Source organism: Macaca fascicularis, chromosome 12 (assembly GCF_037993035.2).
Source record: "Macaca fascicularis isolate 582-1 chromosome 12, T2T-MFA8v1.1".
Classification (NCBI taxonomy): Eukaryota; Metazoa; Chordata; class Mammalia; order Primates; family Cercopithecidae; genus Macaca; species Macaca fascicularis.
Genome location: NC_088386.1, coordinates 53,590,626 through 53,613,668, shown reverse-complemented (window position 1 = coordinate 53,613,668; position 23,043 = coordinate 53,590,626). Strand labels below are relative to the sequence as shown.

Sequence of the window (23,043 nt, the reverse complement as noted above, 5' to 3'; positions counted from 1 at the left end):
GGATAAAATTACCCTGAGAGATAGTCAGCTATTTTTTGTTATTTATTTTTGTGATTTTGTTCATTTTTGTTTCATCTTTTGCTGGGGTTTAGTTTTTTGTATGTTTTTGTATATAATTTTATACACACCAACAAATATGTGTGTGTACCTGTGTATATGTATGAATGTATTTATATACACATGTGGCCGGGTGCGGTGGCTCATGCCTGTAATCCCAGCACTTTGGGAGGCCAAGGTGGGTGAATCACTAGGTCAGGATATCGAGACCATCCTGGCTAACATGATGAAACCCCATCTCTACCAAAAATACAAAAAATTAGCCAGGTGTGGTGGCGGGCACCTGTAGTCCCAGCTACTCAGGAGGCTGAGGCAGGAGAATGGCATGAACCTGGGAGGTGGAGCTTGCAGTGAGCCGAGATTGCGCCACTGCACTCCAGCTTGGGTGACAGAGTGAGCCTCCATCTCAACAAAACAAAACAAAACAAAAACATATATACATGCATAGTAAGACTGAATGAGGTATATATTATTTTATTAATATATAATGTATAGTATACAATTATGTCATAATTATATGTAATTTTTAATATATCACCTGTTATATAAATTGTAAACGTGTGTGTGTGTGTGTGTGTGTGTGTGTGTGTGTGTGTAAAATTCTTTCAGTGTTACTATGTGCCAGGCACTGTGCAAGTTGCTGGGATATAAAATGAATAAGATACTGTTGCTAGCATCGAGGAGTGAGTCAAGTAAAAGAACTTGATCTTTATATAACTATGTATAAAGATCTTTAGGAGACAAGGCGTAAAGAGTTTTAGAAGTTTAGCTGGAAGAGCACGGGCCAGAGTCACAGACTGTCCACTCTTCTAAATTGGTAAATCTCAACTTAGGCTGCAAAATAAAAAATAGAGCTTCCTAGTCCCACTCCCAGAGATTCTTGTTGAATTGGTCTGAGGTGGACCTCTGAACAGTGTTTTCAAAAGGCTTCCCTGGTGATCCTAGTATGCACCCGTGTTGAGAACCTCAGGGCGGTGTCCTGGAGTGAACACACTGACGCCCAACTTGGGCTCATCCCCCAACTCCACACCCAGGCAGTCTGAGATCCACACTCATCTCTGCACACTGTGGCCTCTTAGAATCAGGATTAGTTGTTCTTCTCCTGATCATTACTTTGCATTTTTATTTTAGAGATGCTGTAAATTTGTTCTCTTTATGAGGCAACTGCTAGCTGGCCCCAAGCCAAGTCAGGGTCCAAGTTCTGCTGAGGCACAGACTGTCTGGAATGCACAGGAGCACTTCAGACTTGTACCAGTTGATGCCCCTTCCCTTTGCTTTTCCTTTTCTTGCCCACTTAGTTCTAACTTATACTATCTTGATATATTACTCAACCTTATAAGCTGTCTCAGATTCTACTGGGGAAGAAGGAGGACTATATGTTTATAATGAATGAATGAAAAAAGGAAAAAAAATACAAAAAATGCACACAAACATACATAGAAATGACCAGAAGAGGGTTTTTGCAGGCCAATCTGCTTCTTGAAGGGTGTTCAAAGAGGGTAAGAGTGAATGAGTAGAGAAGCGTGTTGCAGGTGAAGTAAAAAGCCGGTGCCCAGACCGAGAATATGCATAGGTAAGCAGTCAGAAGATACCTGTAGAGGACAAAACATGCTAAGAGTACAAAGGAAATGAAGACAGCTCAGGAACATGAAAAAAGGATAAATGTTCTCAAGACAGCATCTGCATGAGAACGAATTCCTGTCTTCCCAGTGCAAATCTAGTTCTAAAGGAAGGAGGGAAGAAGTGATGACTTGAGGGAAAATTGAACTTGGAGACCTCCCCAAAGGAGGTGAATTTGGGGCTTGGTTTTGACAGAGGGGAAAGCCATGTGCATATGAGGGAACAAGAGGTTCTAGACACTGCCACAGATGTACGCTGATGGTACAGAGGACTTTCCTCCCCACTGTGTGAGATGTAAGGGGAGGAACAGCCAGGGAGAGCTGTACTGACCAGGACTGAATAAGGAAAGTATGAGTCTTGCAAAGACTGTGAAATTATAGTGAGAGTTTACAAGGGAAATGCTATGCAAAAGATTCATTCTTCACTTGACAAGTATTTATTGAGTGCCTGGTGTGTCTTGTGTTGTTTTAGATGCTTGGAGCGATAGACACAAATAAAATACGTACAGTCTTTGTTCTCCAGAACCTTATAGTCTAGACAGTAGGCATTAGTTAAATAATGACTCCTATCATGACATAGTTGCAAGCTGTGTACTTTGAAGAAACAGTCGAGGAGGCTGTGGAGGGGGCCTACAGGTGACCATGGGAGGAATCTGGTTTGAGGATTAGAAAGACTTTCTAAAGGAAGGGATCTCTGAGTTGAGATTTAAACCATGAGCATGAGTTAAGTGAGGGCCCTTCAGGGAGAGTAGACAGCAAAAGGCTCTGAAATGGGAAGGGACATTGGCACTGAGAGTTCCCATTATCCCATATAACACCATTGTATAAATCGGGAAAAGGCCCCTCTCAGTCGATGTGGCTCAGGGTGTTCTGAGATTCACCCTGTCCAGGTCACACAGCTAGCTGGACAGGGTGGATTTCAGTCCCACTTGTCCCCACAGCCAAGCACTCCCATTAGATGGATCTGTAGGCAGTCCTTCCCAAGGGACTGTGCCTTTGTGAATTTGTGCCCTGGGTAAGACTAAAGAACCAAGGATGATGTGCCTGGAGGGCAGACACAAGGGGAAGAAGTGGGCAAGGTGAGCTGGGCTACCAAGCTGGGTCCAGCCGGGAATGCCTGAGCTGTGCAGAGGGCTTTGGTCTTCATTCTAGGACCAATGTGAAGGCCTTGAAGCAGGAAAATAACCCAATCAAACTTCAAGAATGGAGGCAGGCTGATCAGGAGCAAGGCTTCCTCAGTGATCTGGAGGAGAGATCATGGTGACCTGGACTAGGATGGGTGCCAAAAAGATGGAAGGAAATGAACAGACTGGGGAAATATTTAGGAGGATCAATTAATACGACTTAGTGATCGACTGGCTGTGAGAATTAAGGAGAAAGAATCATCACAGGGATTTCCCGGGTTTCTGGCTTGTGCAAGTGATACGGTTTACTGAGCTAGGAAATACCAGTGAGGAAGACACAGACACAAATGCACGCATGCGCACACCTGTGCACACACACACCTCACAGGAGTTGAGAAGATTAACTGTAATTATTTCATTCTTTTCCCTCTCATAGCCTCTCCTCCTTCCTGTAAAAAAAAAGGATTGTCCAGGAGCAGACAGATAAAAGTTCAAACTGAAGGCTCTCTGAGGTGGCTTCCACTACATGGTGTAAAAAAATATGAAACAAAGTAAAAATCCCATCAGAAAACGATGGCGATACTATTCTAGCTTGCCTTTAGCTCTGATCTTTGAATTTGATGGTCAATTATTGGGATACCCTAAAAACAGCACTTAAAGTGTCTCTAGTGCCAAAAAGAAGTTCACAAACCAATGTACCTCTTGGTGGGTTGTTTATTAGTGACGATAAACACCTCTTGTTTATTGTTGTTGCTTAAAAGAGAAAGCCGTTGCCCACACAGGAGCAGGCCAGTTCAGACTCAACAGCCAGGACCTCTTTCCTGCTCCAAGCCTCCATTTGCTCACATGTGACAATGGCTCCAGGACCCAAATAATCTGTACTGTGTTGGAATTAAACTTTATTTGAGCCGCAACCATATAAATATATGTACACCACATTACATACTATACAAGTGTGCCAGTCATCCTCCACCATCCCCCATCGAGTCATTCCAACTCCCAAGTATGTCAAATTGAGAAGAACCCAAGATGCAATCAGTTCACAGAGAGCATGTGCAGCCAGGAGGAGCACCATGCCTCCCAGAGGATCAAACGGGTAGGGCAATAGGCCGGTCTGGACAAGTCACACAAAAGGATTCCTTTAACATCTGGAACTCAAGTCTTAATTCAATTGCTATGAATTTCTCAGCCTATTTGGTTAACATTGAAATGGAATAAAAAATACAGCCTCCTCAAAACACATTTTTTACAGGAAAAAAGTGTCTAGAAGGCAATTTAGTCACTTGTGATTCTGAAGAAAAAGGAAGGCCTTTCTTTGCATTACTGAGAGTTTTCAGTTGAAAGGAAAATGTAATCCAGAGTTGTTATATTCCAAGACAAAACACAAACAGGCATATGTAAATCTTGAATCCTATTCTGTGGTGCACTGAAATTGTGTAGGGGTAAAAAAGAAGTATGGCCATATTTTCCTAATGATAACTTTTCCATATAGACCTACATTTCATTGACACTTTTTTCTGTAAATATTTTTAATGTGGATAATCAGTTTCTGTCACTTGTCCAATACCTAGAAGTGCCTGACAATGTTCTAACATGAATTTCTGGATTGGTTTCAGAAACAGAGTGACTGGTAACTGTATCTGCAAATGGCTGGTCTATTTTGATGTTAGCTTAATTAATGCTGCATATGAAACTCCAAATGTCATAATCCAGGAGTTTTAAAATTTTAATTATTAGACAGATTTAGTTAACTTATTATAAAATGAAATTTGAATTTAATTTAGTGTGAGTATTAAATTCTTTTAAAATAAATTCCTTTTTAAGAGAGAAGGATTTCATAAAGTCTTTCCATTATGATTTTAGCATGTGGATGAGAACTATATAAAAATGCCACAAATAAAATATGACTTTCATGTTACAACTTGAGCTACCAACTTGCAGGGGAGGGTTGGGCTGCCCCGTTAGGACGTCTAGTCACAAAGTCCAAGCCGCCGTCTGATGAAGTTGGAGATTAGGAGCTGAGGCCGTTGCTGGTACTCCACAAGGACATCATGAGGCAAGTTGATCTGATCACAGTCAAGTCTTTTGAGAAGTGTCACACAGACCACAGCAGCTAGAAGAACAATTAGCACAACTGCTGGAATCAATGGGTTCATCTTCTCTATAGAAGCATTAGTCAAACACGCCAGCATCCATAGCACATGTGCTTTGTGTATTCCTTTTTTGTAATGTAGACACAACTTACTGAAACTTCTGGTCTTCAATATAACTCATATTTTCACCAAACACTTTATTTAAATGAGTTAACTGAAATTGTTGCAAATACTCCTCCTTCCTCTTTTCCTCCACAATTGACTCCACAATTAAGGCTCAGGAAAGCATCATATTCAAGATAAAGCAGAAAGCTTTGCAATCTGAGACATGCCATCTCCAGTTTTCTATCCTATTTCCATTTCTTAAGAGGAGGGTCTTCTTACTGGAGGATATAACTAGAGAACTAGCCATTATTCCCAAGGTGACATTTTACTCCTTGGTGCAATGGTTGAGTTTGCCTGCTGCATTGCAGCCCTAGCTGAAGAGAAAAGTAAATACAGAAGAGATATAGAATGCTGACCTCAGGAAATACCAATAAAGGTGAATACTGGTCCTCATGAAATTTGAGAGGAAAAAAACATGATATGAAATGCTTAAATGTAAGAAGCAGCACCATGAAAGAGCAAATATATTAGCATTTGATTTCTAAAGAATGAGAATGAAATCTTATGATAAGAAACTGGAGAAAAAAGAACAAAAGTCTTTTTTAAAAATTGAAACTCTCATTTTTGAAAAGTTGTCACAAGGGCAATGTCTTTGGTTTCATCAGCGAGAAAAATTGAGTTCCATATGAATTCTTTATTGTCAGTTTCACATCAAATCTTTGATTTCAAGGAATGTGGTTACTCACATCGAAATCAGTGTTAGCCACTTTGAATTGCTAACAGTGTGATAATCTCCATCTGAAACTGCATCATTTTAAAAAGGATTTCGGTGCATATGTGATTTGATTAGATGTGTCTATATTAACAAACTTGGAAGGCATGGAGAGAGTTGGGCATGAGGATAATGCTTATTTCTTTGACCTCTCTGCTACTTCAGACTTCTTTATAAGATCTAGATTTGGGAAGAAGTAGTATACTGTAATTATAATAGTACATGCTATCTTTATTTTTAAATGACAAATAGTAACTGTATATAATTATGAGGTACAATGTGATGATTCGATATATGTGTACATTGTGAAATGGTTAAATTAACCTAATTCACATATCTATCATCTCTTATACTTGCATTTTTGTGGTGAAAACAATTAAAATCTACTCTCTTAGAGATTTTTCAATATACATTATTACGAACTCTCATCACTATGCTATGCAATAGAGCTCTCAAGCTTAATCCTCCTTGTAACTGAAATTTTGCACCCTTTGACCAGTTTCTCCCCATTCCCCATCCCCCTATACTCTGGTAACCACCATTCTACTCTCTATTTCTATGAATTTGATTTTTCTAGATTCCACATCTAAGTAAAATCATATAGTATTTGTCTATCTGTGCCTGGCTTATTTCACTTAACAAAATGACCTCCAAATTCATCCATGTTGTTGCAAATGAGGGAGTTTCCTTCTTTTTAAAGGTGAAATAGTATTCCATCATGTATATATACCACATTTTAAAAATCTATTCATCTGTTGACGGACACTTGGTTGATTCTGTATCTTGGCTATTGCGAATAATGCTGCAACAAACATGGGAGAGCAGGTGTCTCCTTACAGCACACTGATACCAGTTCCTTCAGCTATGTACTCAGAGGTGGGATTGCTAGCTCATATGGGAATTCTTAGTTTTTTGAAGAACCATCATACTGTTTTTCATAATTGATGTACTAATTTACATTCCCATCAACAGTATTCAAGGGTTCTCTTTTCTCCACATCCTGCCAACACTTTTAATCTTTCGTCTTTTTTGATTATGGCCATTCTAGCAGGTGTGAAGTGACACTTCACCATGGTTTCAATTTGCATTTCCCTGATGACTAGTGAGGTTGAGCGGTTGTTTTTTTTTGTTTGTTTTTTGTTTTTATATATATCTGTTGGCCTTTTGTATGTCTTCTTTTAGAAACTATTCAGATCCTTTGCCCATTTCTCAATTTGTTTTCTTGCTATTGAGTTCCTTGCATATTCTTTATATCACCTTTTATCAGATGTATCAGTTTAGAAATCTTTTCTCCATGTGTTTCTCCACATTTCTCCAATCCATGTATATCTTTTTTGTTTGATATGTTATTGCTACATGCCAAGCATTTATGATATCACTTAATCCTTTACAGCTGTTCCTTGAGCTAGGTATTATTTTTGTCCCCTTTTGACAGATGATTAAATGAGGGCTTAGAAAAATCAACCAAATGACCCAGTATTACACAGCTAGTCAGAGCCAATCAACTCCTAGCTTCCTAAACTGATGAGAAGAGTTCTCTACCTTCCATCCATTCCTCCCCTGAGCTAGCACATGGTGAACCATTAGGCAATCCTGCCCTATCGGTTAGACTGACCCATTGGTCAGACTGACCCTCTTGTTCAGTGACATGAAAAGCAATGAAAATACTCAACTTGAGCTGCGTCAAATATTTCATCACCTAGGACCCTATTTATTCAAAACTCAGTCAGTTGTAAAGCAACTTGGCTGTACAGGTAAACAAGCAAATGGAAGAGCTAGAAACTTCCCACAGCTTTTCAAGTTAATGATCAGCAAACCTGTGAAGCCTAACATGGGCTGGCAGTCACACAGAAAAGTTGAAAGTCCTGCTCTAATCCTTCACTTTGGCAGAAGGATAAAAGGAAACCAGTGCTCTATACTTTTTACAGAGTGGGAACCGACTTTACTAAATGTCTTTTCTGGATTTCAAGGGGAATGCCAAAGATAGAAAAGAACAGGTTATAGCAATCTCAGTGGTGTTTTCTTGACCCTTGAGAATCCACTAACGAGCAGCATATAATAATCTTGTCACCTAAAATTACTATTTCCATGAGCAATTAAAAGGGACTAATTACCCAAAACAATTTGCTGAAATTAAGCCTGACAGCTTTGCTAGCATAATCCTCAGATTAGGCAGGGAGGCTGGCTGCTGGGGAGGAAGAGATACTTAGTGACCCAGCTGCCACCAAGGAGATTGTCAGTGAGCTGACCTGAGGCTAGAATGTTCTGGGAACACACAGACCGGAACATGGAGCTTGATGCACCCTGAGCTGAACTAGGACTGCCCAGTGATTGTCAACCCTTTGGGAACATTTATGACCCCTTTGAAAATCTGATGAAAGTCTTAATTGGAACCTCTTTTCGCACAAAAATACACTTCTGCCTATACACACAAAATATTTGTGTATAACTTCAGGGGTCCCAGGGTCCCTGAAAATTCACTCATGAATCCTTAGGAATCCATACACCGCTATGGATCACCACTTTAACCCCACCTCTCTGATTCAGAATGAACTTCCAACAAGGATTTCCCATGAACAATGGGCAAAAATAGCAGGGCTGGGCACAAATGCCCATGTGCACAGTAGAAGCCAAACAGGGCTGGTCTTTGGAAAATGGCAAAGCAGAAAAGATTAGCTTTGGAGTTCCCAGCCTGGCCTTTCTTCTACCTCTTCCTGGTTGTGTTCATACCCTCCCCCACTGCTCCTCAAGGGTTTGAGTTTATTAAGCAAACACTACCTTTGCTCCCTATATGCCTGGTATGTAAAGCACTGAAAATGTTTTTTAATCAACAACCCAGAGCCTTTGCACTTCCTGTATCTCCGCTGAAACATTAATCTCAGGCTGTTGGCTACTTATTAAAAACAAGGTGGGGAAAATTTATATTCAAAGGGGCTGGTCAACGGTAAGAGACATAGAAACAATTTGTTCTTCTAGATTGGTGTTTCTCAAAATGTGCTCCACTAGTCTCTTGCAACAGAATCAGAGATACTTAGGCTTTATTTCAGACATACCAAATCAGAATTGGGGATGGGGGGTTGGGAAAGGGCAGTGAATCTGCATGAAAAAATCTTCCCAGTTAAATTATTTGTACATTAATATTTGAAAATGACTGCTTTAAAGACTTGAAACTCTATCTCTGAATCATCATTACCACAAATGTACATACCTGGACCCCAGTTCTTTGGGTGCCCAAACAATGCTGAATTAGAACCAATTCATTATACCTATAAAGAATTGCCCCATACCTTTTATAAAGGTGCTATCAGAGACACTGCACATTATAATATAGCTGATAATTTCATTTAAGTTTAACATTTGGATCAAGATTTTGTGACAAACTGCAAATGTTTTTGTTTAGTAGCTAAATTTTGAGACGGAGTCTTGCTCTGTCGCCCAGGCTGGAGTGCAGAGGCGCAATCTTGACTCACTGCAAGCTCTGCCTCCTGAGTTCACGCCATTCTCCTGCCTCAGCCTCCCGAGTAGCTGGGACTACAGACGCCCACCACCACGCCCGGCTAATTTTTTTTTGTATTTTTAGTAGAGAAGGGGTTTCACCATGTTAGCCAGGATGGTCTCGATCTCCTGACCTAGTGATCCGCCCGTCTCAGCCTCCCAAATGCAGTGTTTTCATTTACAGCTTGGTTTCCAGGAAACTTGGAGCTCAATCTAAGTGTTTAAATTAAGTATTGTACTCCTGGGTGGCCTCTTTAATACTGATAACTTCTAGCCAGACACAGTGGCTCATGCCTGCAATTCCAGCATTTTGGGAGACTGAGGCATGAGAATTGATTGAACCCTAGGAGTTCAAGACAGCCTTAGCAACAAAGTGAGACTTCAACTTTGCAAAAACAACCACCACCACCACAACAAACCCACACCCCCCCCACACAAATTAGTGGTGGTTTGAACCTGTGGTCCCAGCTACTCTGCAGGCTGAGGTGGGAAGATAGCTTTAGCCCAAGAGGTGGAGGCTGCGTGAGCTGTGGTCATACCACTGTGCTCCAACCTGAGTTACAGAGAGAGACCTTGTCTCAAAAAATAAAAATAAAAAAAGGATACCTTCCTATCTATTCCCTTAAATAAATGCCTCCTATTTTTTTTTTACTTCTGTTTAAATTATATTATTATGCATTCCTCTTTCATTGAAAGCTGCCACAAATGCTTTTTCAAACAGAGGCAGTACAGGTCATCTTTCAATAGATGAATACAGTACTTTTTTGCACCTTATGGAATAGTGAAGAGAGTGGTGATCAGGAGACAGGAGATCTCTATTCTAGTTCATCTCTATTTCAGTCTATCTGTTTCCTCAGGCAGGTCAATTACACTCTCTAGACCTCATTTCATCCTCTGAGCAAGGAGCAGGTTAGATCTCAGAGGCTTCTTGCAAGTCTACATCCTCAGCTTACCTACGTCACATGATTTGGTTAGTTCAAAAAACTGCTGTCTTCTCCAGCAGGTCCAGAGGTAACCTCGAGGACTGGGGCTTCTGCCAGATGTGGGACCCTTAACCAGAGATGTGGCAGGATAGGCAGAGGATGGAGCCTTGCGCACTTACTGGAGGTGGGGGTGGGAGGCTCACCAGGGGAATCCAGATGGCCTCCCTGGGGCCAGAGCAGGGGAAAGGAGGGCCACAGATAATGACAGCCACAGACAGGGTGGAATCAATGGCCCTAAGTGATCTCTAATGTGTGAGTTGTTGCCAGTGGGGAGCGAAGAGTGGAATAGAGGCTAGGAGGGGGGAATTAAAATGAATGAAACAAAGCTATAGACACTGACTTTGATTAAAATATGTGAAAACAAAGCAAAAAGAAACATTTTTTTTAAAATCTTGTCCCTCTAAAAGTAATAAGTGAATTATATACCATTTATACCTGATTTTCCAGCTACAGTGACTGATTTTCTTGGCAAAATAAGGGCTCTGCATACTAGTAAATAAGTATCTGCTTAACGTTTTATTTGATCCCATCACTAAGTCAATTGGTATGTGCTCAGTCCTTAGGGTTTGCTTGTAGCAGTGGTGCAACTATCTGCTCACGACGCTTAAAATGGGAAAATCTGCATTGACTTTTAGTGGTGCACATTTTGGCTCTTCTGTCCAGAGACTATGACCATGTTGTCTCCACGGGGAGGCTGCTGTCAAGAAATGGCAGGCAGGGTGCAAAGGGGCCTGAGTCAGCAGAGCTGGGTTCAAAGTCCAGCTCACCTGTTTCCCAGCTCTGAGAAGGTGGGAAGGTTATTTAACCTTCCTGAGCTACAGTCTATTTTTTTCTTGTAAAGGTGAAGAGCACTGCAATTGGTTGCCTTGTACCCTGGCCTAAGGGTTTTTCAAAATCTGGATTTATCTCCATTTTAGGGTTAAGAAATACTCTAGCTCCAAACCGATTACAACCTTTAATCCTTGTGGTATCTTTTTACCTTTATCAATGATCCTCATGTAGTTCTCGGAGTCCAATATCCTTCATTGTTGGGAACAGCAGAAGAATATAAACGTGGAATTAAAGTCAAGATTCTGCTCCCTCTCATTGAACTGTATTAAGATAATATTATAAAGACTAAATATTTCCCTAAGTTACCAGTGTCTGTCCAAGGAAATAACACTGAATGCTTTAAAGAAAAGCCACTGTGAGTGCTGCAAACAACTAGACATAGAAGAGGATTTAAGCAGAACCTAAGCTTAGGCAAATATTAGGCTTCATATATTGTCATGCAAGCCTGTGTCAAAAGGCAGCACTGTCTTTAAAACATGAATGCAAGTTAAACATACTTATCACAAGTTCACAATACAAGAGGATTATCATCTTTATCCAGAATGTTTGGGGCTTAATTAAAGTAGATTTTGCTTTAAGAGAGACACAGATATGTGCATATTATAAAGTGACAGGAGAATGCATTTCTTGAGCATTACACAGTGCTTCCATTGTACAGGTTTACCTTATGCTGAAAATTTAGCCTTGGAATAATTGAGTGAATTCCACTATTTCCCTTCACTTGAATCTTTGTTAAAACAGCATTGGATTCCCAACTCTCTTTTCTAAGATAATGAGATCAGGATAGCAGCAGTGACTTATGGGTGTCAGTGGCCTTATTACAGGTAGTTTGTCCGCCTATCAAATATTGAAAAACCCAGAGGTTGTAGATCTAGCAAAATAAATATTTGTATAGACCTTAGAGCAAAGGGAGGCTTGACTTTAAGGCTTTGCTTCCTCTTTTGTGGACAGTTAGGAGATACTCCTAAGTCTTTTAGACAATTCTAAGCCACTTATATGGCTGGGGAATGAAGGTTAAAGTTTGCAATGGCCATTTTCCATGGTGAAAAAGAGTCTAGTGGCCCTTTTTTTTTTCATTCATTCACTCATTCAGTAAATATTGAAAGTCCATATGGCAGGCAATATTCTAAGTACTGGGGATACAGCAATGACAAACAAGGTCCCTGTTCTTATGGCACTTATATTCTAATGGACAGAAATAATCAATATAGGCCTTCACACATTAATATGCATGAAATAATATATAAGTTAATTTACAAACAGACTGGAAATATAGTCGGTAGTGGTAAATGTGATGCAGATAAATGAAATAGAATGACACCATTGTGAGTGAGTGAGTATAGGTAGTCATGCAAGACTTTTTTGAGGAGGTGAGATTTAGGGTGAGATGTGTAATACTAACTGCAAAGATAATAAGTGGTAATCCACATGGACCCAAGGCTTCCTTGTGCTAAGTAGATATAGAAAGATCTGTTTCTGCAATGGTCCAAACTCTGAGTAATTCATCTAAATTAGTACAATGGCTCTCTAGAAGACCCTTGTTTCTGTAAAAAATTGTTATTTATAAGCCATCACCTTAGTATGAATTCAGATTGGTTATCCAGTCATCTGGTAGTACTAAAGGAACAGAAGAGGTCTCAGAGGGCTGTCTGGTGAAACAGGATAGGGTGGGCCATAACTAACAGTGGCGGGGAGGGGGTTGCAGAGACATGCCTATGGACCCTGGGCTCTTAGTGCCAGGTGAAATCTTTTTTTCCATATTGCTTACCATTGGATGCCCTCTCTAACTTTCTCTGTTTCAGCAGCTGTCCGTTAATGCATTCTCAGCCCTTCCCCAAGCAAGCTTTTCTGGCTCACACAAAGTATGTTATAAATGGGTTAAAATCAGAAGGTGCCAGCTTCCAAGTTTCAGTGTTACAGGAAGAGGATGTTATGAAGTAGTAATGAAAGAAGAGAATATGATAGCATCCTATGTATGGGATTTTTGTCTCTATACTTGGTGGCTGATCTTCCAAGGGGCAGCATACCAGGAATCCACCTTTTAAAACAGTAGTATCTGAGGGAGATAAAGAGCCCCTGGCACCATGAAGACATTCGGATAGAAATACTCCCAAGAACTACAGAGCTGCAGATGCAGCCTTTAGTGTGAATGTTGGCAGTCTAGAAGGGGTCTACTCCATGAAAGGCTGCAGCAGTGGCCTGGGAGAGAGCTATTTGCAGGGGAAAATCAGCTACCAGCAGGTCCAGCAGCAGCATAAGAAAGAAAATGCAGTGGGGGCCGGTAACTACAGAAACGTAGAGAAGAAAGTATCCAGGAGGGAAACCTGCAGGTAGCAGAGAGACCAAGGTCACAAGGATTTGCAGCAAGGACAGAAAGGCTCTTAGAATAACTTCACTTAGGTTTCTGCAACATCCTAAAGAGAGAAAGAAAGACTCAAGAGTCCAGGTCCACAAGCCTAGAACTCTTCTTGGCTGCCAATTGGTGCCTCTTAAGAAAGAACTGCTGATCATCACCCAGTTTTCACAAAGGCAACATGTTAATATCTCGGCATTTTATATTTAACTATTAATAAAGTGGTTAACAGATTATGTTACACTTACATATTAGGTGGAGACATGACTCAAGTGATCACTTGTTTATATAATAAATAAACGTGAGGAGGCATTTCCTAGAGCAGAAACATCTGAATCCAGGTGTCCCTGCGGGCTGTGTGGGGTGCTGCTTTCCCACTGTCACTAACTTGTAGAGAGAAAAGCAGATGTTCTTGTTCTCTAAAAGAGGGTATTAGCAATGACCTTCAAAAGAGTACAAAGATGGGCTGGGCATGATAGCTCACTCCTGTAATCCCAGTATTTTGGGAGGCCGAGGCAGGTGGATCACTTAACATCAAGATTTCAAGACCAGCCTGGCTAACATGGTGAAACCCCATCTCTACCAAAAATATAAAAGTTAGCCGGGCATGGTGGCACAAGCTTGTAATTCCAGCTATTCGGGAGGCTGAGGCAGGAGAATCGCTTGAACCCAGGAGGCAAAGGTTGCAGTGAGCTGAGATCACACCACTATACTCAGCCTGAGCAACAGAGGGAGACTCTGTCTCCAAAAAAAAAAAAAAAAAAAAGTACAAAAATGCATTGTGTGTTCCTCCCACATTTTTACCAATAATTTACATGTGCATATATTCTGACAGATGCAAGTAGTTAAGGATAGTACTTCGACAATCAATCTCCTTAGCTTTTTTGTAAAATGCATTCTTAGAAATATGACCACATATATTCTCTTTGTAATGTGTAGATTAAAATTGGTTGACTATAAGGACAAGTATTGCAAGGCAAATTCCACTTATGATAAAAATGAAGCTTTATTGTGCTGTACTTCTTTACTTCTTTGAAGCCTTCCTCTCTGCATATCAGGATGCGACACTTCCCTGGTGTATTGCCAACTTCATGAGCCACTCCTCCTTGGTCTCTCCCATCTCCCTTAACTTTTAATGTTTAAGCAAGGACCTCTTGTCATCTGTGTCTAGACTCATTGTTCGTTATCTTATCTATTGCATAGCTTTAAATGCCATCTATATGCTCTCAACTTAGAATTTTATGTCTCCAGTCCAAACGACCCACCTAAACTCCAGATTCATAAATTCACCTGCTTGCTTGGCCTCCATTTTGATGTCTACTACCCCAACATCTTCACCCCAATTTTTTCTATCCCAGTTATACAACCTCACGCTTCCAGTAGTTTAGGCCATAAACATGGGAGTCGCTTTTAACTCCTGCCTTTCTCCCCAAATTTACATCAAGTCATCAGCAAATGTTGCTGGGTTTGTCTTCAAAATGTTTCTACAATCTGACTACTTCTCACTACCTCCGCTGCTATCACTTTGTCCATCAACTCTCACTAGACTACTGCATTCGCCCTCTCGTTCTTCTCCCTGCTCCACCCTTCACCCCATTCGGGTCTTCCCAGCTCAGCAGCCACCGTGATTCTGTTAACACACAGGTCAGATCCAGCCACCTCTTTATTCAAAGCTCTCCATTTCACCCAGAGTTCTCACAGTGTCCTATACAATCTGTGTACCTTCCCTCTCTCCTACCATTCTCCACCACTGCCTCTCCCCTCCTGATCTCTTCCCTCTTCCTCCAGTTCTCCCTGAGTGCTCCTCCTGCCTGTGGCCTTGGATTTGCATTGATCAGAATGCTCTTCCCCCAGATAGCCATGTGGCACATTCTCCTCCCATCCTTCCCTGACCGTGCTATTTAAAATTATGACTGATGGACTATTTTAGGAATTTCTTTTTGTATCTTGTCTCGATAAATTCAGTTGTAATAGAAACTACCAGCCACTACCAGGATGAAGGAAACCGAACTTGCTGTCGAGTCTGAACATGTCACCAACTAGCTGTTGACCTTGGGCAACTTGATTTTGACCCTTGAGGTTTAGTTTCCTTATTTGCATAATAGGAATAATGTCCTGGCCACTCACAAGATATTATGAGATAATGTATATTATATACAATTACAAGTCATGCATTCAGCCCAAGGTAATATATAGCTGGACCCCTTTTTCTTCTCCGGAAGTGTAAAAGTAGCTGCATGAAGGAGGAGAATTTGACCCTAAGCATTCATGAAAAGCTTACCTTTTAGACCACAGAGTCCACACATGGCTGTAAACACTGTAGATTCCATTTCAATATTCCTGACGCCAGCTTTATATGCTCTCTTCAAGTAATCTAACTTTTTTTCTCTGGAAAAGGAGCACAGTGCTCCATCTAGTCGGCCTTGGCCTGAAAGGGAGGGGAGAACGTTTAGTGACTTGATGTCCCACCCCACTGTCAGTGGCGTCACAAGAGGCTGGCTGTTGGCTGGAGCCCTCCGCGGCTGTCTCTAACTCTGCAGTGTGCTTCCCATGTAGGATAAACTGAGCTGTGTGACTCTTCCTACCAGAGGACCATGGAACGAGGCTGTCCCTGGCTCAGGAGTCTCATATGTAGGAAGGAGCGTCCATGGCCGAGGGCCTCAATTCTGGGGTCAGTCACTGCTGAGTGGCTATGGTAGCCAGCACTGTGCCCAGGCAAATCAGGAAGTGGCGGGTTGCTGTGAGAGCTGCCCTTTGAAGAGAATCTCAGGTTGCTCCAATGACTGGGGAATGGCCCAGGGACGGGTGCTGGGAGAGAAAAAGAGGCTTCCAGACACTAAGCTACTTGAGGATCAGGACAGTGTTTGCACATTGCGCCTCTCCTTATGCCCTTTGCGACACTGTCCGCCTTCCGCCTTTCCGCACACCTCTCAGGCTGCATGCCACCCCTTGTGATCATGTTTTCCTTTCCAGGCTGCTCCCAATATTCATTCGTCACTGAATTTCACCTGTATCCTCCAGTGCAGGCAGAAGCAAGAAAAGGAAAGTCTGATGTCATTACTCCTCCTGTACGCTGTGCACACCCAGAAATAGACCTTCTAATGCCTCCCCACTCCTGAAAAGGCCTGGATTCAAGCAAATGGCCTAATAGCACGCGGTTGCCATCCATTATTTTCGCAATCCCCTTTTTGGTGCTCTTTCCTCTCTTTTTCTCCCTTTCCTCTAACTCTTTCATGCTACCTTCACCCCGGCAGTCTGCTTCCCCTTGTTCCTTCTCTTCTCATTAGAGCTGCCTGCCGACACCTCTGACAGAGTGCGATTTAAGCTGATTCAAACAAGACCTCGCAGGAGCCACGCAGGTAATGCCGACGCAAGTGTCTGGTCGGAGGGGAGCAGCCTCACCCCCGCCTCAGCAAACGTAGCCCCAGATGTGGGTCAGGGCTTGCCAAGGCTGCCATGCATATATTCTACATTTTTAAATGTTAGTTCTTTCAAAAAGCCAGAAATGTGGATGTTCATATAACATTTCCAGATATTGTAAATGTTGGCAAAATAATTCACATTTTTTAAAATGCTGTGCAGGCCAAAGGAAACATTGACTTTAACAAACTGCCATTTGCAAACTCTGCTTAACATATCAGTGAGTGACCCTCGGGATGGAGGGACTGTGAGTCAGTGGGCTTAAACAGAGGGTCTCAGCCCTTTCAGACCCCAACAGCCCTGCTATTTTACAACAAGTATGTGGTAAAACCACCTTTACTAACTGGAAGTAAAATGTATAGATAATATGACCTATCTCCAAACATAATTTCTTAAAATCCAATATAGTATTTTAAGTTTGATCCAAAGGGAAAATAAAAATAATTTATAATGAAATAGTATGGATTTTGAAAAGAATATAACTATACTGCCAGATTTTCAGAATGCCCTTCAAGGCACGGTACCAACTCTATGTAGATTCTTTCTTCTGGGACGAGAAAAGTTGGGGGTCTGTCTTTGAAGGTTTCTTCCCCTGGGCCTTTCATCTCTAGTAGCAAGCCCGCTACATAGCAGTCACCTTCCATTTGTCTCTAAACTCGGTCTGGGGGCCCCTTATTCATGGCTGAGAGACAAAACCCCACTCGGATCACACCATCCAGTGGGATTTATACCTCCTCCCCAAGCATTTCTCCCCATTTTCTGGCCCACTCTTTCCTGGGGACAGAATCCCTTTTAAGGTACAGACGAATGGCAGAAACACAGAATCAGTATACTTCCCTTCTCTTAGAGATGCTAATCTAAGTTAAAGGCATTCAACAGAGATAAGATTTTGTGAACATCACTAATTACATTTTAGTGTTCAATTTGTTCTTGGAGGATTAAATTCACCCTCAATAGAAATTCATTCTGGGTGTTTCTCTGCTGCTCGTTATGTCCTTGTGTCTTTATGCTTTAGTAAGTAAAAAAAGGCTGTTTCAGTTCCTTTTTAATCCACAAATATTAATTTTCTAAAGGAGAGCTTTTAATATAAATTATGGGTTTGAATAACAAAGAGTTGCTGGCATTTTTCTGTTGCCTTCCCAGTTTATAAACTGTTCTCACCTTCATAAAAATCATAGGTACACATTGTATGTCCAATGAGGGTTGGGAAGTTGGGGATTTCTTTGCTACAGTTGAACAGTTCTTCAGATAGTTCCTTGTCAAGTTCCGTACTTCGGGTGACGATGTTGTCCAAAATGACCTGTTCAAACTGGGGCTTAAAGAAGGAGTCTACAGCTATATCCGTTATTACAACAGTCCCTGGTGCAATCTCTGCAATGTGATAATAAATGATTACAGAAGAATATCATTTAGAGTTTACTTTTGACACATAGCATATGTAACCAATTCTGCGAACATTAATGCTAGCTGCTAATGAGTCTCCCTGTTTTCAACTTTAAAATTATTTTCTTTTCCCAATGCAATTAAATAACATTCAGAAGAGGCATTTACATTTTTTGTCTTTCCAAATGCATATTTACAATGTGATGGGGTTTAGATTTCAAGACAAACATGACTCTTGGACATGCAAATTAGTGCCAGCCTTTGGGCTCAAATCTGAATAAATTAGGTCAGGAAAAAAATAAATAAGCCTGCCAGCAAGTAGCTTTCATAAAGTGATGTGACTTCTTAATATTTAATCTTCTCGTGACTTCTTGATTACTGTAATTTCTTTGCATCTCTATCCTCTTTTTCTTCTGATTCTTGTCACATTTGTTCCCTCCCCGACTCCATGTAAATCAGGCCTCTTGGCTGACCTTCCATGGCTACAAACTCTGGGGTGCTCAAGGGACTTGGGCTTACTTAAGAAACTGTTTTCTGCTAACTGCTAGTCTCCCTGCCTGGCATGCCCTCTCATCCTCCCCCCACCTTTTCATCACACCCCAAGTCACTCTTCAGGTGTCAGCTTAATTTACTTCCTGAAAAAGGTCTGAATCCACAGAAGGGAAGCAAACAAATGAAAAAATTAAAAGGCAACACAGACAGGTTACACTAAATTTCCCCAGGCCCAGTTTTGACCCAGCTTTTGACCCAGTCTCATTTCTATTTAGAGTCTGAATAAGAAGATATATCTTCATAGATGCCCTAGACTCTCTCTGTCCTAACAATTTTTATAATTACCCATTTGTTTATCTTTTTCTCTGATAGAACATAAACTCTATAAAGGCAAGAACTGTGTCTGTTCACTGCTCTCTCCTGGTCTAGCTCTGTGCCTGCCACATTATAGGTACTCAATAACAATTTGTCGAATGAGTGAATGTTTTCACAAAGATGCCATAGATTATAGCTCTGCAAGCCTATGGTTCATAAACCAAATCCTGTCTTTGTAAATAAAGTTTTATTATCACACAGCCACACCCATTTATTTACATATTGTCTATAGCTGCTTTCAAGCTCTAGTGGCAGAGTTGAGAAGTTGCAATAGAAATCACACAGTCAGCAAATCCTAAAATATTTACTAGCTTGTCCTTTACAGAAAAAGCTTGACAATCCCTGCTATAGAGTATAGCCTTATCCTTCAGGGTGGCATAAATTTTGATATTGATCAAAGTAGACTTAATTACAAAATGCTTTAGAGGATCCAACTAGAGACCCAAGGTGGCCACTGATAATAGGTCCTTGTTGGGTGAACTACTTTTTATTTTTTTAATTTTATTTCTATTTTTATTTTTTTGAGATGGGGTCTTGCTCTGTCACCCAGGCTGTAATGTAGTGGGGTGATCTCAGCTCACTACAGTCTCTGCCTCTTGGGTTCAAGCAATCCTCTTGCCTCAGCCTCCAGAGTAGCTAGGACTACAGGCACACACCACCACACCTAACTAATTTTTTATATTTTTAGTAGAGATTTCACCATGTTGGCCAGGCTGCTGTCAAACTCCTGGCCTCAAGTGATCCACTGCCTCGGCCTCCCAAAGTGCTGGGATTATAGGTGTGAGTCATTGTGCCTGGCCAGATACTTTTTAAACAATCCAAGTAAGTGGCTCCTTGAATTGTTCACAATGTCCTAAGAAAGTGATTGAGAGGGAAGTTGAAAGCGTATACATAAAAATGATGTTATTTATATGCCATCCTGATATTTAAATGTGTTAGTGTATTATGTCATGGTTAAGGTTTCTCAAAGGTCAACGTACTATTTAACTGAGTACTTTATGCTTATCAAGGTGTGTTGGCTCATGTAGGAAGGGATCATGTGAGCAACATAATACTGTGTACATCTTTCATCTCCAAATGCAAAACTGCTTAAAACAAAATAAGCAAATACAACTTTTTGATAAGCTAAGAGTTCTTAATGAGGATAAAACTTCAAAATGAAGGTGTCTACACCAGCACAGTGGGTTAATTTGCCACCATCCATGGGCCTTCATTGTGTGCTGTATGTATCATGTTGCCATGAAATAAAAGACCATTATCAAGAGCTAGATGGTCATTGGAGCACCTTGCCCATGCTGGTGTTCATTAATATCAAGTGGTAACTGTAGCAGTCCGGACTTTACAATGCATGAATGTGGGCTCTGAAGGCAGATCCTTGTAACCCACAACCCAAGAATTATGAGCAACTTTAATAGCTATGTTATCTGAAATTCATGCCCAAATGAGTAGTTCCCTACTACTGATTATTTGGGGTATTGGATAAACTACAATCTAGAAGGATGCCTGATCTAACACTTATTGCTAACACTCTACTTCTCTCTCTGGATGGATATCCACAAAGGTCTTACTTTCTCCCAGATGTAAGGGCCTTGGCTGGACTTGATTCCTGGACCACGGCTGTGGAAAGGCCACCATCTTTTCCAACGTGTATGATTTCTAGTGACGCATGGCTCAGCCATGGTGGCTTTGTGATGTTGAACACAACACTTCAGCTATTTGTGTGAGGATTATTGACATCCCTTTTTGCTCCATAAATGTCTAATTCTACAACCATTTCTCTTCCTAAATCTCAGCCCTTTTTATAATGCCCATTCAGTTCTATCGCCCTGTCAACCAAACTTCTCCATTTACCATGTGCAGTCTGTGTTTGCATTTTGGTGACATGGTAAAATCATACCCTGACAAGATGTGCTCCTTAAGAAAAAGCTGAAGAAGAAGACGTTTCCTCAAAACTTCATCACAACACATTCTGGAAGCAAAAACAAGGCCTCTTTACAGATGCCTGAGAAGCCAAAGAAGAAGGGAGGTCAGGAGGCTCTGTGAAAACTTTAGGAAGCATCACTTAAGCCTTCCCTGAAAGCCTGGCCTGGGTTCTTTCTGGTGTACTGATGAGGAAAAGATACAGCCAACAGAGGTGATGTAGTAACTGATGTGAGCAAAAAGCAATGTTTTTCTAAGAGCTTCGCAGTTTGCTCACTTAGCTGATGAAACTGGGAAATTTTTGTGATTTTTTTTTTACTTGAACACACTTATTTCTGTTACTTTAAAAAATTCCTGGCTGGGCGCGGTGGCTCACGCCAGTAATCCCAGCACTTTGGGAGGCCAAGGGGGGCAGATCACGAGGTCAGGAGATCGAGACCATCCTGGCTAACACAGTGAAACCCTGTCTCTACTAAAAATACAAAAAATTAGCCGGGCATGGTGGCGGGTGCCTGTAGTCCCAGCTACTCGGGAGGCTGAGGCAGAAGAATGGCCTGAACCCAGGAGGCGGAGCTTGCAGTGAGCCGAGATTGCACCACTGCACTCTAGCCTGGGCGGCAGAGCGAGACTCTGTCTCAAAAACAAAAACAACAACAAAAAAATTCCTAAGACTTGAAATTTACCCCTGCCCTCAAAACACATCTTCTAGCAACTTTTCTACTCTTCCCTTTATAAACACCTAAGACCATCCTGCAATAGGCAGTGAGATCTCTCCCTGTGGGTTTCAATAAAGAAAAAAGGAAGAAAAGAAAAACGCAATGTGGGCAGATTTCCTTGAATTTCCTCAAGTCCAGCCTTCTGACACTTTTTAGCCCATCTGGGCTTCTGCTGGGCTCTGAATAGGATGGTATATTTTGGCAGCTATCACGTGTGTAAGGATCACTCAATTCTAATAGAAATCAATCCGTCTCACCTATTCCCCCTGATGTACCAATTCTAATAATGGTGACATCGCAGCACCGTGCATGGTGGAGTAATTTGATGAGTTCATGAAGCATAATAGAAATGGAGGGGATGCCCATGCCGTGCTGTTGAGAGAAAGAGAAAGTCTTCATACATCTTGCAAAGTGATACATGAACAGGACATATCTTCTTCCTTCATTACAAGTTAACAGGCCTCAGATAAATTTACATAATCATTAAGACTTTGCCAATGCTGAGGAAAACGTAAGTCCTCCCTAACTGGCACCTACGTGACATGCTGACAGATGTGTCCATCTGTGAAGATCAGAGGGAGGCGTCTCGCTGCCAGTTCTGTTGACTTCAGCCCTCATCAGCAAGAGCAGAACGTGGGGATGGTATGGTATACACGTGTGTCAGGGCAGAGCCATTTCCCATCTTCCCACTGGGCTCTTCATGATGAGCCTTTGAAAAAGAGCTTTTTGCACGATTGACTTGATTTTGAGGAAATATAATTTCGGCCTCCAAATCAAGAGTCCTTTTCAACCATACTAAATGAAATAGTGAATCCATTTCATTTGCTTTTAATTTTGTGTGCTTTGAAAGGTACTAGGGTAGAAACGTGGGCTAGATTCCCACTTCACAATTTTAAACTTATACTGAACATGGAAGTGAGTTTAAATTACTATAGATCATGACCATAACCCTGTTTTATTCAGTATTCAGGACAGTGGAATCAATGTCAACAGGAAAGGGATCAACACAGGCTGGAGGATTTAGCAACTCCTGGTGTCTACACGATGTCCTAATAACCCTCCAGAAAGATCTTCCATTCTGTAATTTGTAGAAACTGGAACTGAATTCAAAACTGGTAGTAACTTCATTCCTGACATGACAGCAGAGAGTCAAATGTGCTCCTCAATGTGTCCTACTCTTGGATACAAAGACTTTGGAAAACCACTGGCCGTGACCATGATGTTTTCACCTGAACTTCCTCCTTCTATCAAGAATGTTGAGCTATGGAAATTTCGAACCTCTGCGTTCCCCCTTTCTGGTTCCCA

At 41.3% G+C, this 23,043-nt stretch overlaps 1 protein-coding gene across 2 annotated transcripts in view; it reads right to left on the bottom strand.

Annotated features, from left to right (window-relative positions):
- Nucleotides 1-3,679: 3,679 nt before the first annotated feature.
- The window catches only part of UPP2 (uridine phosphorylase 2), a 31,626-nt gene continuing 12,262 nt past the window's right edge, over nt 3,680-23,043 (bottom strand). For both annotated transcript variants that reach the window (XM_005573240.5, XM_005573239.5), the window contains 4 exons: nt 21,996-22,110; nt 18,014-18,223; nt 15,714-15,860; nt 3,680-4,913 (listed from right to left, as the gene is read on the bottom strand). In XM_005573240.5, the coding sequence (XP_005573297.3) occupies nt 4,771-4,913; nt 15,714-15,860; nt 18,014-18,223; nt 21,996-22,110 (615 nt within the window). In that variant the 3' untranslated portion in view covers nt 3,680-4,770. The remainder of the gene's footprint in view (nt 4,914-15,713; nt 15,861-18,013; nt 18,224-21,995; nt 22,111-23,043) is intronic.